This window comes from Zootermopsis nevadensis, unplaced genomic scaffold, assembly GCF_977971745.1.
Source record: "Zootermopsis nevadensis isolate Lab colony 2312 unplaced genomic scaffold, Znev_1.0 Znev_ptg000006l, whole genome shotgun sequence".
Taxonomy (NCBI): domain Eukaryota; kingdom Metazoa; phylum Arthropoda; class Insecta; order Blattodea; family Termopsidae; genus Zootermopsis; species Zootermopsis nevadensis.
In genome coordinates, this window is record NW_028259138.1 from 4,900,770 (window position 1) to 4,917,119 (window position 16,350).

The 16,350-nt window shown below is 39.0% G+C and overlaps 1 protein-coding gene and 1 long non-coding RNA gene across 2 annotated transcripts; both read left to right on the top strand.

Moving 5' to 3' along the window:
* Nucleotides 1-504: 504 nt before the first annotated feature.
* Nucleotides 505-8,602, top strand: LOC110827526 (uncharacterized). The gene is made up of 3 exons (XR_015533814.1): nt 505-1,135; nt 3,940-4,641; nt 6,224-8,602. It is a non-coding gene; the product is annotated as an uncharacterized LOC110827526 (long non-coding RNA).
* Nucleotides 8,603-13,172: 4,570 nt separating this feature from the next.
* On the top strand, nt 13,173-16,039 carry LOC110827523 (uncharacterized). Its single transcript, XM_022059247.2, has 2 exons — nt 13,173-14,407; nt 14,755-16,039. The coding sequence occupies exons 1-2, from the start codon at nt 14,000-14,002 to the stop codon at nt 14,779-14,781; spliced, it is 435 nt and encodes a 144-aa protein (XP_021914939.1). The 5' UTR covers nt 13,173-13,999; the 3' UTR covers nt 14,782-16,039.
* The last annotated feature ends 311 nt before the right edge of the window (nt 16,040-16,350 follow it).

Genomic DNA, 16,350 nt, shown 5'->3' on the forward strand with positions numbered 1-16,350 from the left:
AATGCTTGGAATCTAATCGTTATCAAATAATTTTTGTTCTCTAACGCATTTACCATGTTGTTATTTTACATTATAGGCGTAAAAGTAAAAGTAAAGTAAAGCTGTCCCACTATACGCCATGTAGGCGCTTGGGGTGTGTGGAGGTATAGCTCCTACTCATTCTTGACCTCGGCACCAGATGGGGGTGAGTAGTCAGCATTACGCCCCGGCCGTGCTTTACCCCCGGGAAAGGACCCCGGTACCCATTGGGCAGGAGGCTGGGTGGGCTCCAGAGCCGGTCTGGACGCAGAGGATAGAGGAAAAAATCCTCTGCCCCCGTCGGGGATCGAACCCCGGCCGTCTAGCCCGTAGCAAGTCACTATACTGACTGAGCTATCCCGGCTCCACATTATAGGCGTACGTAGATATAAAAATATTACACCAGACAGGCAGGCAGACGGACTTGGACAACCCTGTATCTCCGCATTGCATTCGGATTGTTTAAATAACGCGCAACAATGCAACGAGTAAACAACTCTTCCGAAGCAATAGTGCATTGTCGCTTTCATTGAGTTGTTTACTCGATGCTATTGTTACTCTGTTTATTGTCAGCTCTCAAGCGGTTATACGGTTAGGCACAAGATTGATACTGATTCTTGATATTTTAGAGTATTTAAGATGGATAACGTCGAAGAAAACGGAAAATCTTCATTGGATCAACCTAAAGTATTTTCTGAAGAAAAGGAAAAACGTGAAACCAAGGAAACGATAAGGAGATGGTGGAAAGACAGTTATTTAATAGAATTTTTTTTGAATGTGTGGCCTTGTTTGTGTTTGTTTGTGTTTCTTTATTTATGTGTGCCTGAGCATGTGTTTGTATTTGAGGGTTTGCGTGTGTGTGTATGTGTGATTGTTTGTTTGCTTATTTTATTTTGCATGTTTGATTGTTTCTGTGGAAGTGAGTGTGACCACGGGTGAGCCCCGGTAATTATGAATGCAATTGGTCAATTATAGCTACAATTAAGACTCGATAGAATGGCGATGAAATGGACCTTACACACACCTAATGCAAAGGAAAAAGAAATTATAAAAACACACCGATTTGAACATACCACAAGTTCTCAACGAAATAGACCAGAGCTAAAAATTGCTGATGGTAAGTCTCAAATTCCCAACGCAACTAATGACAAAACGAGCTAACATTTGTGTTTAAATCGGCAAACCGACTGCATTTCATCTTTATCTTTATTTGGAAAGAAGTGTGTTGCTACGAAACTTAGTAAAATTATTTTATTAATTGATTCCACAGAAATTTTATCATCTTATCGTGTCTCTAATCCGTATTGTGAAAAAATTGCATCCATTCCACACGTTCTTTGTTCAAGATCCATTTTAATATTATTCTGCCATCTATGTCTAACTCAACCAAGTGGACTGTTCAATTCAGACTTTTGTACTGAAGCCCTGTGAAGGTTACTTGCCATCTGAATATGATACATATTCTAACAATCTCATTTTAATTCATTTGATCTCACTAATAATATTTGGTGACGAGAGAAAATTGGAAATTTTCGTTTCTTGTAGTTGGATCTCTAATTGTCAAGCTGTATCAACTTTTTCTATTATGTTAGTTATGCTCTCCTGTAGTCGTTATTAATTTTCCTGGTAACGTTCTTCGCTTACCTAATCAGGATAATGCGGACTTTCAAATATTTATGCATTTATGAAATCGATTCATGGCTATAAGTTGTGCGTGAGTGTCAAGTAAATCAGTGCACTGACCAGACACAAAATTTGTCGTCAAAATCTCATGCTTCTTTCCCCCCCCCCCACCCCCCCCCCCCCCAGATGATTATAAAAACGGACATACCTATAGGTATGCGATCTTCACTGTCGTAAGATACGGACTCTTATTTTAAATACATGAAGAGTATTTGTACACCATTCCCAATTTTATCAGGGTGATGAAGTCAAGAAGAATGTAATGGGCTGGGCATTTGGCGTGCATGAATTAGGTAAGAGGTGTGCACCGGGTATTGGTCAGGAAATCTGATGGAAAGAGTCCGCTGGGGAGACCTAGACTTAGATGAGAGGATAAAGTAAAGCGGCATCTATGGCAGATATTATTTGAAAGCAACTGGAATTGCTGGCCCCGAACAGAGACGGAGGAGGGTTTTTGTTAATTCGGCGTTGAACCATCTGTTACCCAAAGCCATCTAGTTATTTAGTTAGTTAGGTAAATTACAAAATCTATTAATGGGTTAATGTAGCAATTGGTGGACCAACTGTATAAGACCAATAAATTATAGATTGTTCTTCTTATCTTCTGTTTTCAAATTATAAGTACATGACAGGCCATGTATCCCCCAACATGACAGAGCAGGCATTTTCAAAACGGTATAGCAGCGCATCCAGAAAGTAAAAAATAAAAAAAATATATTTCCTTTTTAGACATGATCCTGGGGGACTTCTTCTTGGTCAGAAATAAAGGCGCAAGGATAGTCCATAAAATTATTCAGTGAAATCTCGACGCGTCTTATTGAGGGTGGGAAATAAAAACTTCAGTTGCGGGAAGGCATTAAAAATGAGAAAAATTAAAATAGTGCATTTTTCTCTTTGGCATACACAAAATAATACACAAAAATCATGTTTCAAAGTTATTTCTTTTATTCCAAAAATTAATTTACTTTTTAGGCGAAACAGAGACTTTTCTATGTTCACAAAGTTTTCCTCACCACCTTCACAAATTTTATGCGCATAAAAGAACGAATTCTCTTTACACTCTCGCCCATTATGGGCTCACATTCGTCTTCTCCTTCCTCACTGCTTCCGCTCGTTTCGAGATCGACTCACAACGCATTAATAGTGTCGACCCCGCATGAGGCAAGCTCGCTGCGCTTCTTTCGATATTGACCTATCTGTAAATAAACCATTTTAAATTCTAAAATCATTGCGTAAATTTCGTTGTAATTTCTCAGAAACGGTCAGTGTGGGAAAATTTTGGGCCTGGACTAATATTTTTGAACGGAACGCTAGAAGCGAGTAAATGTAACTTTATTTTGTATGGGACTTATCAGGGACCGAGCAAACCAGAATATGCATCTTCGAAAACAATAGTTCGGGGAACGATGGATTTTCCGCCGTACTGCCAGCACTGAAAGGGGCAGATACATAAAATTGGATCTTGGAGAGGCTAAACGTGATTATATACATCGATTTCATTTCATATTTTTTAAGTAATTCAAATGGATATTTTGAAATCTATATACGCCGATGAATAAATACGAATTAGGTTTCCCGTGAAGACGGACTGAGTCCCAGAAAGATTGATTATTTAATATTTTATTATTAATCACGAACAAAATACCTCAGTTTCAATATTATACATCTACAGTTTAAACATTGTGTATAACTTAATAATGTTTTTATGATTTGCTTTGATTTTATTTTGACTTCTTGAACAATTCATGCATTTGCAACAACACATGCTTCTTACATATGCATGTATAAAATTAACTTATAATGAAATAAGAAACAAAGCTTTAAATCGGAGAACAAGATATTTAGAAGTGTAATTGCAAGCACACGTAGACATTTGTGTTCAATGTGTTTTGGATTTCTTGTGGTATTTCGAAGATCATTGCTACTGGATTTTGGGATATAGGGAACGACCCGTTCTTCAAGTGCCTGAGCACTGCGTGCCCCAACTATTCGTTAGTTTGATCTACAGACATTCGGTAGGACTCCTTGTGCTGTCCTGTGTACAGGTAGAGACCTGTACACAGGACAGCACATCACAGAAAACCGCGGACAAATATCCATGGCTTGAGTGGAATTCGAACCTACGTTCCCAACGACCTTGCGGCAGAGGCCTACTCCTCAGACTGCACGGCCACTACGGACCCCATTTCTAATATTATAATAACAAAAATTAATTTTATCTAATTCATTTGACTACAGATTAGCGACAATCTGTGCCACTATACGCAAGATCCACACAAAGTATAACTCAACGGGCAATCTGAAAACACGGAAGGCGCAGAACGAGCTACGTACTTCACGATATGTCGCCGCCAAAGACGAACGCAGTCCTCTGAAGGGAACAGTAAAAGAGCTAGATTTGAAAATGCAGTTCACTCAAGAAACCCAAGGGTAGAACAATATTCATTTAGAAGAGGAACATTCTAGAATTTTTCCTTCCACTTTAGCAGAAACTTTCTAGATTTATCACCGAAAAAAATAACAAGAGAGATGAAGTTCTGGATCTACAGCTTTAAAAAACTACCGAAACGTCTTAAATGTTCGAGGAAATCAGAATAGAGATCATAATCTTAGATGATCAGCTACTAGCTTTCGCAAATGAAGGACGAAATGACAATTTATAAAGAAGCTAGAAATCAATAGCAAACTACTATAATTAGTCAGATTGCAGAAAACCGCAGTCTAAAAGCCGAAGTGCAGGACCTGGAGTGGAAGCTCGATGTAGACTACGCTGCCATGATTAAGGAGCAATTTGCAGGCATGAAGGAGCAGTTGCTGGGTCAAACAATGGACATTCAGTTTCATTACGTCAGTGTGAACAACGACTGTCTTCAATTACGAGACGAAATCAGCATTTACGAAGGAGCCAAACGTCAGTTGGAACATGAAGTTTAAAACCAGGTAGAAAAGCTCGCTGATCACAGTCAAAGCTTAATTTCCGAGTTCCGATTTACGTGCCTTCGAAAAGGAAATCAGACAACGTACTGATAACTTTGAACAGCCAATTTGATTTGATATAGATCTCGTGGAGAACACGTTCAGTTGTGTAAATCGTGAGCTGCAGGTTCTGGTCCATAAGATTTCATACGAAGAGTACATTTAGCTACTTGCGATTTGGAAGAACGGCTTGGCATGTTATCTTCAGTTTTGACCGTGAAACACCGACGAGGCAGGAAGTGGCTGAATTTTTATAACGTCAGAAAACTATTTCAGTATAATCTCTCCTCGCCCACTTTGCTAAGGTGCGTTTTAAATATTTTTGTGTTAACATTACACTTTGTCAGACGGATCCTTAATCAGTGTTATGTTCCTGTAATTCTAAATGACAACTACGTCATCTACGGATAATTAGTTAGAAGTTGGAGTTCTTATCACAGAATATCTGCAATTACCTATGTGTCAGTAGGATGGCGATACAATATTAAAATTCAGAATTTAAAGGGTGCGTTTGGCGTTGGGGGTGTCAGACGCTAGAGGGTGTAATTTTGCACAGTGATTGCAAGTATTTGTGCTTAAAATTCATTATCTCACCAGGTTATTTAATCCTACCACAGACACTTCGATCAAGCAGAAACTAAAATAAGTGTACTGGTCCACACTTATTTGCGGATCAGAATGTCACTTTGTGACGAAAACATTTATTAACTATGATGTAAACAAAATACTCAGGTCTATCAATGTGTTGGGACTGCAATATTTATCAACTAGATCGTACCCAATAGGTAATAAAGTATGGACATAGCAAAGTTTTCCAGCTATTTCAGATATTTTAGCTCAGTCTTCAACTGAAAACTTTGAATTTCACTGTCCTCAAGTCGCCCCACCGGCCGGTGTAACGTAAATTCTTTTACTTTTATGTCCGTGTGAACAAACAAAGAGATATGAAAATTTACATCGGCTGAAATATTAGTAAACGTTGCTTATTGATCAATTTTACTGATTTATAACACACGACCAGAACTAACTACTATGCCTCCCTGTGATTGTCTTATCAACGCCAGGATATAGGATGACTCATAACTCCCGTTCCTTACTTATGGGTTAGTGTGGCGTCTCTCAACCCCTGTGGTGGTACCATTGGTGGTACGCTAGCCAATGTTGAGTGGTACGCGAACTAATTAAGAAAATCAAAAGATAATACTATCATAATTTATTTTCCCACGAACACATTTGATCAGTGATACATTTAATGTGTTAAATTAGAATTAGTGGTATGCCAGACACAAAGGGTGCCAACCCCTTGGTTAGTCAATATCGTGTTCGATTAACGAATCTATTTTTCATGTTGCTTTGTGTGTGTCATGCGGCCGATAATTCGTAATTTTTAAGATTACGAGGTGAAAGGTATGTTATTGTACGGTTCATTGGCTTTACCAACTTAAACACTTCATGCTTCAAATCATAACTACTTTTTAATCTAAGGATTCTGAATATTGCAAATTCTTTTATATACTTAGCTTATATGTTGTGTAATTGTTTTCAGGGAAAGGAAATATACGATGAATGTTTAATGGCGTTAGTCGATGTGATAAGTGTTGGAAACAGCCTTTCTACCGGTGAGAAAGAGATGCTGTTAACTAAGGCAGAAGAGTTGCAGAGGAGAAGGGAAGAAGTGAAGAAAGAATTTCCACATATCGAGCAGTTTCATATGATTAACGAATGAAGTGGTGCCCACTGCTTGCAAACATTCCAGAATGTCCCCGTGCGTGCCTCAAGGTCGATCGACGAAGAACTCTGTGGCTCCCAGAGAAGAAGTTACTGAGGACAATTTGCATCACTTAGAAGCAAAAGCAAAGCTGTCCCACTATACGCCGTGTAGGTCGCATTGGGGTGGGGGAGGTGGTATATAGCTCCTACTCATTCGTAAACTGTATACTAGATGGTGGTGAGTGATCAGCGTCACGCCCTGGCCGCTATTTACCACTGGCATAAAACCCCCGCTTCCCATGGGAATGGAGGTTGGTTCGTACTCCAGAACCGGTGTCTACGGTACAGGAAAAATCATCTACCCCCGTCGGAGATCGAACAACGGGTGTCCAGTCACTGATGTAATGAGCTACGCCGGCTCATTATATCCATTAATGATAAACAGACATTCTGTTTTAAGAGGCAATGTAGATTCAATGTTTTAAATTAAACTTTAATTGTAATTCGGGAAGAAATTAACATGCCTAAAACTACACACTCGGATGGTCATTATTATGAAGCCTGAACTTCTAATTCAATTCCATAAATCCGTTCAGTATTACCGTCTTAGTTCAGCTACGATTGTGATTAATTTACTGTCTGATTATCCATATTTTATTTTTATTCATATTTATTAACTTACATTTTGTTGCCTCCTTCATTTCCACTCACTTCAAGAGTCATAAATTCTAGGTTTTCACGATGAGGATTTTGAAGTTAGCCTCCTAAATGTCTGCCGACGTTTCAGTAGACCCGACTTTCTTCAGAAAAATAGGCGTTGACGGAATGAAAGTGAGGGGGTGGTTAGGGCGAGGGAGGGACCGCAGCTCTGCTCAATGGGGTAATGATGGGCCGGCGATTGAAGAGGTCCTTTATTGTTATGCTTTTCTTTTCATTATTTACAAAGATTTTTATAATCATAATAGCGCAACACCACTTACAAATTTGAATGTAACGGTCCAAATTATATGTTTTGCTAAGATAATTTGATCATACGATATATTTTGTTATTATTTCGTTAATTTGAATTTATTTTAGTTTCTCTTCAAAATTGTGACGGCGTAACTCAGCCAGTATACTTACTGGCTGCGGACTGATCGTCCGGGGTTCGATCACCGACGGGGGCTGGGGAATTTTGCTAAAACCTCTGCGCCTATACCGGGTCTGGTGTCCACACATCCTCTTATTGGGTACTGGTGTCCTTTCCCAGGGGTAAAGCGCGGCCGTAGCGTGATGCTTACCACTAATCCCCGCCTAGTGCCTAGGTGAAAAATGAGTAGGAGCTATACCACCTCTCCCCCCAAGCAACTACATGGCGCATAGTGGGACAGCTTTACTTCACCTTACTTTACTTTACTTCATATTTGTAACATTGTGTTTGGTTTGGAGCGTGTTACTGGGACGGACAGTTCCATTTCATGGCATAGAAAGAGTAGGAGCGATACCTCCACTCCTCCCAAGTGTCTGCATTGGCGTGTAGCGGGACGCTTTACTTTACGTACCCAATTCTTTAAGGGACACAGAAGTGCGAGGACCTTCAGTGCCTGGTAGTCTTTGTTTTGAAACTGATTGGAAATAACTTGCTGTGAAGTGGATGTAGTCCCACCTGTCGCACGTAGACTTTTGCTTAAATTCAGTTTGAACATTATGGTTCAAGGTCACTCAGCAACGAATTTTACTGGACCATGCATTTAAAGGAATGCGATTGAGACAATTTGAATTAGACATTTAAAGTCAAGAGCTGTATGTAACTGGCTACGTCAGTGGTTTGAATGTCGGTTTGACACTGCAACATAAATATGTCGTGACTGACGCATAATCATATTCTTGTACGCAACAAATTATAAATTTCGAATATATTCATCTTCTTGATACTGGAGTAAGCCAAAATGTGTGGAGTGTTTCTCAGTGTATTCGAAATCTGATTAAGTAAATGATCACAATTCTGCACGTCGTCGATTATTCAGTAACAGCGGCACACTCTAGATGTCTGTAGGTACATGCCGTTAACATAGGAAGAAGAATCAAGTACCTACCTAGGAGTTACTATCACTCAGCGGCTCTAGTGGACTACCATAATTCAGATTATTTTTACAAAAAAAATATTTATTGTTGAGCCAAAATTTTTATATCATTAAATAACACAAATTAAACAATAAAAATTGCTATACGACAATTGCTTTTCTTTTATTCCAACTTCATCACTGTACCTATTGAGTGCAAGCGTACCAAGTGTGTGTCGTTAATGGAATATCTTATTAAAATCAGCAAACAGTCTTATTTAATGAACAATAATTATTAATATAAATCAGAAGATTTTTTTAAAGTAACCTAAAAACCTTCAAACGTGTAAGTAAATAAATTTCTTTGAATATAAAAGTAGAATTGGAAATCTGACAATACCTTAAAACACATAGGGGACACCAGGGCAGAACGGGGAACTTAATCTTTGGAGGGATGTGGAAGTTACAATAATAAAAATAAACACATGGAGGAACCTTGTGTGGATTTAATGTTTATTGAAATTATAATGTGTCATTAGTTTAGTTCTAAGAGTTACAGTTTTTTAAAATATTACTTTTTTATCTTTGAATATCGTTTATAAAATCAGGGTACACTCGACGGAAACTGTAGGATGTAAGGCAGGGGTGGCCAACCCAAATGATCTTTCGGGCCACTTTGGAAATGCATCATAACTCCGCGGGCCACATATAAAATTATATATCCCCATATTAGATTTAGATACACTATAGACATGTTTTTGGAGTGAAAAATTGAAACATAATGAGTTATTATTATTGTGTTTACTATTATTCTTACATGTAAACATAGATAATATAATAATAATGATACTAAGCGTACATTGTAAAGAAATATATAGCACTAAAAATTAAATATAAAAAATATATAAATATGAATGAAATAAAAATAATGAAATCATTAAAAAATATTTATTTTACTAGTGCGATATTTGTTTCTCCACTCTTTCACTTAGCTTTTGCAAATCGATCTCAATTTGGGTATTTGCACATCGTAATTGGTGTTGCAGGTTAGCGTCCGTTATGTTTGAGCGTGTTTTTGAATATATGGGTGCACAAATAATGTATTTTTTTAATACATTGGTTTTCACTACTTTGGCCATTATAAAATAAATATATTTTGTAAAAGTGTGATGGATCTCGCGGGCCGGAAAAATGTTCAAGGCGGGCCACATGCGGCCCGCGGGCCGCGGGTTGGCCACCCCTGATTGTAAGGTAACGCTGGTGTGTAACTTCTTCAATCGCCAATATCTCGAGACCTATGTAAGATAGAGAATATAAACCTACATGTAAATTAAAGAGTAAATAAAGGGCTTTTTCTATGATGTTTACTTTATTCTATAATGCATATTTTACACATTGTTAAAATAATTACCCAAAACATGTAATAACTATACCCTCGTTCCTTAACTTCAACCGCTTCCCACGTCTAAAGCGTAAGAGTTAGATCTGACATATTGCGAGAGAAATACATAAAGAAACACGAGATTTTCAAATTTGCAAGCAGATTTCAACTAACTCTTGCTGGTTAGGAGTTTTGGCCATTTATTTGGTAGCAAAGAACGGTGCTAGAGTGAGTGTGTTGAGTACATAACGCAACACATAAATAAGCTGTTGGCGGATGACGTCACGTATAGATAAGATGTCGGCTAGAAGCAAGCGTGCCAAAAACATGAGACAATTAATAGTATAAAACGAAAGCGTTTAGAAAATCCTGACTATGAAATATGAACTACTTTCGTACCTAAACGGGCAAAATCAAATCCTGAACGGCAGCGTAACTTCAAAGAGCGTAACAAAAATCCAAGAGGATAATCAATGCTGAATACATGCGTGAGTATAGAAAACGTAGGTGAGAACAGCAAAGAACTGAATCCCATACATCAAATGAAACCCCTCGTACACTAAATGTATCGCATAATATTCAGGCAGATGAATACATTGAAAGGAATTTTAAGGGTAACCCATTTGGTTACGCCTGCGACGTATGCGATAGGCTTTGGTTTTTGGATGACATAAAGCCCGTAAGGTCAAAATATGTAGATATTTTGTCTAAAGAGTTTCCAGACAAAGACGTGGCACAGTTTAAGGCCTGCATAACGTGCATGTTAACTTTAGACAAAAATCAAATACCTAAACTTTCAAGCAGTAACGGATTCACATATCCTCCTTATCCAACTCATTTGCTTCATTTAGACTGAATAAGCGAAAGACTAGTTGCCCCTAGACTCCCGTTTATGCAAATCAAAAGATTGAGACACCAGACTGGGGGTTACGGCATTATGGGACAAGTCATAGACGTACCCGTAGATGTAAATAATATGGTTACTACTCTACCCAGACAATTAGATGATGACTACAGTTTCAATGTACATCTGAAGAGAAACTTGATTCACAAGTCCACTTACTTGGAAAGTTATGTAAATAAGGGAACGGTAAAACGATGGTTGGAGTACTTGATACAAAGACCACTCTACAAACATTTAAATATTACAATTTATCAAGACTTGTTAACTGCTCATATGCCTGAGGAAACATTCAATATTGAGGAAATGAATGAACAAGCAAACGATATTGAATGGCTCCTATCACAACAACACACCAGCTTTGGAACGAAGACAAGTATTTGGAGATAGCCGCCGGTCAGCACAACAAACCACTAAGTATTATATACGACAAGTATGCCGAAGAATTGTCCTTTCCTGGTATTTACTTAGGACAACCTAGAAAATTTAAGGAAACAGTAAAAGTAACTTCTTTCATGATGGCGACTAGTGAAATTCTTTGGAAAGATCGTAGAGGAGTTACACCTCAACACATCCTATATATGGCTATGAAAATCTTAAGATTGCGAGTATGCGAGGGACTGTATGCCACTTTCAGATGTATAAGTGAAACTGGACAAATCACTAAAAATGATAGGAGATAAACAGTACTGGATACAGGAAAAAAGCGGCACAGATGAAAGAATCCATTGAAAAAAGTTACAGTGGAACCATGGTTGCGGAGGATTAGACGTAAATACGTCTATACGGAAAGGAAGTTTATATATTGGCTTTATTCTAAATATATCCTTTATACCCGCTTTACAATTGAGTAAAGTTTGATTAAGACATTGCTTATTTAACTTGAATTACTTACGCTTAAGATGGGTCTGTGGTAGATGAATGTAATGTAAGGTAAGGTAAGGTAAGGTGAGGTAATGTAAGGTAATGTAATGTAATGTAAGGTAATGTAAGGTAATGCAATGTAATGTAATGTAAGGTAATGTAATGTAATGTAATGTAATGTAATGTAATGTAATGTAAGGTAATGTAAGGTAATGTAATGTAATGTAAGGTAATGTAAGGTAATGTAATGTAAGGTAATGTAAGGTAATGTAATGTAAGGTAAGGTAAGGTAAGGTAATGTAAGGTAATGTAATGTAGGGTAATTTAATGTAATGTAAGGTAAGGTAAGGTAAGGTAATGTAAGGTAATGTAATGTAAGGTAATGTAATGTAATGTAAGGTAAGGTAAGGTAAGGTTTTTTTATCATTATTAGTGTTCTGTCTGACGACAGGTCCATATGAACAGGATCCTTCCATCCTTTTCTCGGACTGGGACCTGTTCATATACGAGGCGCGTCCTCAAAGTAAGTTTCCCACTCGTCCCACAGCTAGCAAACCTTATATTGCGCGAAGCGACTGTGCGTACGTGATAGAGCAATGACGTAGCATGGCGCATGCACTAACGGCACTTCCCGCGTTCTCACAGTAGCATCGTTGCAGCTGTTGAAGATGGAGGTTCTTATTCCAGCTCCCGCCGACTGTGAAGTGCGGTCAGTGATAACGCTAGGCCGCACACGGCTCGACGGACAGCAAGTCTCCTGCAGGAGTTCAGCTGGGAGGTGTTTAATCATTCATCCTAGAGCCCGGACCTCGCTCCCAGTGATTTCCATCTTTTCCTACACCTCAAGAAATTCATGTCCGGTCAGCGTCAGCGTTTTGAGAATGACAGAGAGGCGGAGATGGTTGTCACACAGTGGTTCCAATCCCAGGCGGCAGACTTCTACGACACAGGTATTCAAAAGTTGGTCCCACGGTATGACCAATGTCTCAATTCCGGTGGCGAATATGTTGAAAAATAGCTGGACACTTTCTGTATCTGTTGCAATAAATATTTCTATGAAATTGTGTTTTGTTTCTGTAAACGGCCCCAGGGAAACTTACTTTGAGGACGCGCCTCGTACGTTCTTGGCAGATGATCCAGACGTGGTTTGCCATTGCCTTCTTCTGTGTGTGAATGGAGTAATAGTTGGGATACCACGGAGAAACCGGGGAAGCCCCCGGAGGAAAATTCCGTGTTGCCTAGACCACGGCCTTGCCCAACACAAATTATAAATTCGGGCACCGCCGGGAATCGAACCCGAGACCCCAGGATTACAAGAAGGTAAGGTAAGGTAAGGTAATGTAAGGTAATGTAATGTAAGGTAAGGTAACGTAATGTAATGTAAGGTAAGGTAAGGTAATGCAATGTAATGTAATGTAAGGTAAGGTAAGGTAATGTAATGTAAGGTAAGGTAAGGTAAGGTAAGGTAATGTAATATAAGGTAATGTAATGAAATGTTTTATAGGTAACAACAATGCTAAGTAAACATATAACGTTTCCTTGGTACCAATAATGCCGAGTAAACAATTGACGTTTGCTAGGTAACAATAATGCCTAGTAAACAATTGATGTTTCCAAAGGTAACATAACAATGCAGTTACACTTTTTCGTTCCACTTTTTAGTTTCACTTTTTGCCGAATGACACTGACCCGAAAATATAGACGCATTTACGTCAAAAAAGACTTATGATACGATGGAAGAATTTCTGTAGGATCACAACGTTGATATTGAAGAGTACCGGAACGTTGTGCTTGCCAGCATTAGTGGACGGTCCGTCATGGAAAAAAGAATAATGATGGAGCTCTGGACAAATACCTTACATCCTTGGACTGCATATGTGCTAAATTCAAACATGGACCTTCAATTTATACTAGAGGATTACTCTTGTGCAGCTTACGTTGTGGAGTATGTAAACAAAACAAATCGAGGAGTGAGTCATTGCACAGGGAACTCATAAAGTTACAAAATATGTATCCAGATCAAGACTACGTCGATTTGTTGAAGGGTGTTAGTTTACGCCTCTTAAATAACGTAGAGATGAGTTCGCAGGAAGCAGCTTGGTATCTTCTCAGGCAACCAATGTCAGAAGCTAGTAGAGATTCAGTCTATGTACCTACGTGCTGGTCTCACGAACGTCAAAAAACACGCAAAACATCTAAGCAGATGGAAGAAAATCTTGACGATGAGTCCACAGATGTATGGTAAGACAACATCATACAGAAATATGAAAAGAGGCCCATTGATACTATGTCGAGAGTAACGTCGGCTGAATTTGCCACGGAGTACACTTCCAAAAGAAACGGAGAGTACAATATAGAGACGTTCCGCGCATATTGCGATACAGGCATTACGATGTGGCCGACATTGCAGAGTACAAGCGTGAAATGGTGCTGTTGTACTGGCCTTTCAATAATGAAATGCAGGATGTTTTGGATCGCAAGAAATTTATAGAGATGTATGATCTGAATGAAGCTCACATACTTGCAGAAAGGCTCAAGTTTGAATCTGACTTTGATATAGAAAAGGCCATGGAATATTGCAAACAGCTTCGCTTGGAAATGAACGAGCAGGCAGAGGCTAATATTAAACAAGATATCTTTCTTCAAATGCAGAGGGAAAAACCCAACAACGACGACATAGACATGATTTCTAACGGTTTGTCCGCTGTGGTTAAAACCAACTCAAATGTGACGTCTAGCGATGAATATTACACCATGAGTAGAGAACAACTTGAAATGTATAGGGCTGCTTTTCACAACGTGAAGATTGTATTTGTGGACGAGGTGAGCATGGTGAGTGTTGATATACTGTAAACTGTGCACTTTTATTTGCAGGAGATCACCAATGAATTTGATACACCTTTTGGTGAAATGGATATCGTATTCTGTGGAGATTTGAGGCAACTGCCACCTGTAAATGCACGACCCGTGTTTAAGCCTCACAAGGATTCTCTCAGTGGAGCTGCTTTGTGGCAGTCATGACAATTTTTGCCGTTGACGATGGTATTTTCGACAGTACCCACTAAAATGGGCAATGGAGAAATATTGACACCCAATGAAAAAGCTCTTGTGGAGAGTAGGTTTAAGACCAAGGAACAAACCATTCGAGTTTTACCGCATGCTATGTGTTTATTTCATAGGAATCAGGACGTGGAAGATTACAATAATGAGGTGTTTCAAACTCTTGACACAGTATTTTGTGTTGCGTACTTTACGTTTTCTGGGTACAAAAACAACGATCAACTGGTTAGCATGACGACAAAACTACATCAAATGTCCACCATGGAAAGTGGAGGGTTGCCCTACGTGTTGAAATTGCTACTAGACAAACCATACATGATCACATCCAACGTAGACATTGACGATGATTTGGTGAATGGAACGATGGGAACTATTAAATACGTAGTGGGATGATGACGACGAAGGAAACTTCAGGGTTAAGCGTTTGTGTTTTGATTTACAACCAAACACCGTAGGGCAAAACGCAAGAATCAAGGTTCAACCTAATGTGCTGTCTCATCAAAATGTAATGAGGCAAAATTGGACGCCTGTATCTAGGCGAACTGCAACGATTACGTTTAGAAACAGGCAACTCAAATGCAAGCGGTTGCAATTTCCTATAGTTGAAGCATGCGCTATAGCAGTGCACAAGTCCCAGGGAGGTACTTTTATAGATATAGTGTTCCATTATGAAAAGGGGTTGGATCAGCAACTCGTTTATGTATGATTATCCAGAGTGACGTCTACAGACAAACAAACAAATCACAAATCTGACTTTACATTCCACCACTGGAAAGGATGCAATTCTCTCAAGATAAAAGACTTGAGCACAGAGCTCGCACATTTGGAGAGGCATAAATTGCTCACTCTTACCAATTCTGCAAAAGTATTTCTTCAGCAAGCGTGCCTTGGAGGCCTCAAGATGAATACTCTCAATGTGCAAACCTTGCTGAGCCACGCCAAAGACTTTTCCACAAATCCTGTCATCACATCGACGGATATACTTGCTCTAACGGAAACGAAAATGGATGATGGACAAACCGTTAAAGCAGATGGATACAAATGCGTAACTCAATTCAAGCGGCAATCCGTTCGTGCTGGAAGAGTTGCCATATACGAAAAACATTTATCAACAACCATGGCCACGCGCCATCTGCTCATGAAATTGGACGACAGCATGTCAAATACTTTTTTTAAGATAGCTGCTGCCGACAACTGCGGAGATATTTGTGCTGCAGAATGTTTGGTAAATGGACCTTTGAAACGTCGGTAAATTTCTGCCAGACAACACGGAGGATCAAGCTAGAAGACAGTCGTCTTCAGAATGGATTCCATTGATTCTGTTATGTGTTGTTTGTAGATGTTCTGGTTTTTATTATTGTATTACCAAGACAAACTGGTCGAGATATAAATGGTAAATGAACAGCGTTGGTGTTCTCCATCGTTTCCCTGGTTCAGCACAACCTCGCCATCAAACGAATAGTACAATAAATCAATATTTTATGGGAAGAATTGGGTTAGGGAAACCAAGGGCACACGCGACTCGCTATTTGATACGCAGATTTGGGCTAATTCATGTCAATAAACATGGTTAATTTAATATCAATGGTCAAGTGGCCGATTTTGTTGGCTGAAATTTTAATTGGCGATCAAACTTCGGACATTCACTGGAATATTCGTCCATAACTTCCAACTCTACTGTTTGTGAGCGTAGGTTATGTTGGGTTAAAATGGCC

What these genes read in the sequence shown, in the direction of transcription:
- LOC110827523 (XM_022059247.2), top strand. Translation starts at nt 14,000, where the DNA reads ATGGTGCTGTTGTACTGGCCTTTCAATAATGAAATGCAGGATGTTTTG. An exon ending in TTGTGGACGAGGTGAGCATG is followed by an intron (nt 14,408 to 14,754) that starts GTGAGTGTTGAT and finishes TTTATTTCATAG; the next exon opens with GAATCAGGACGTGGAAGATT.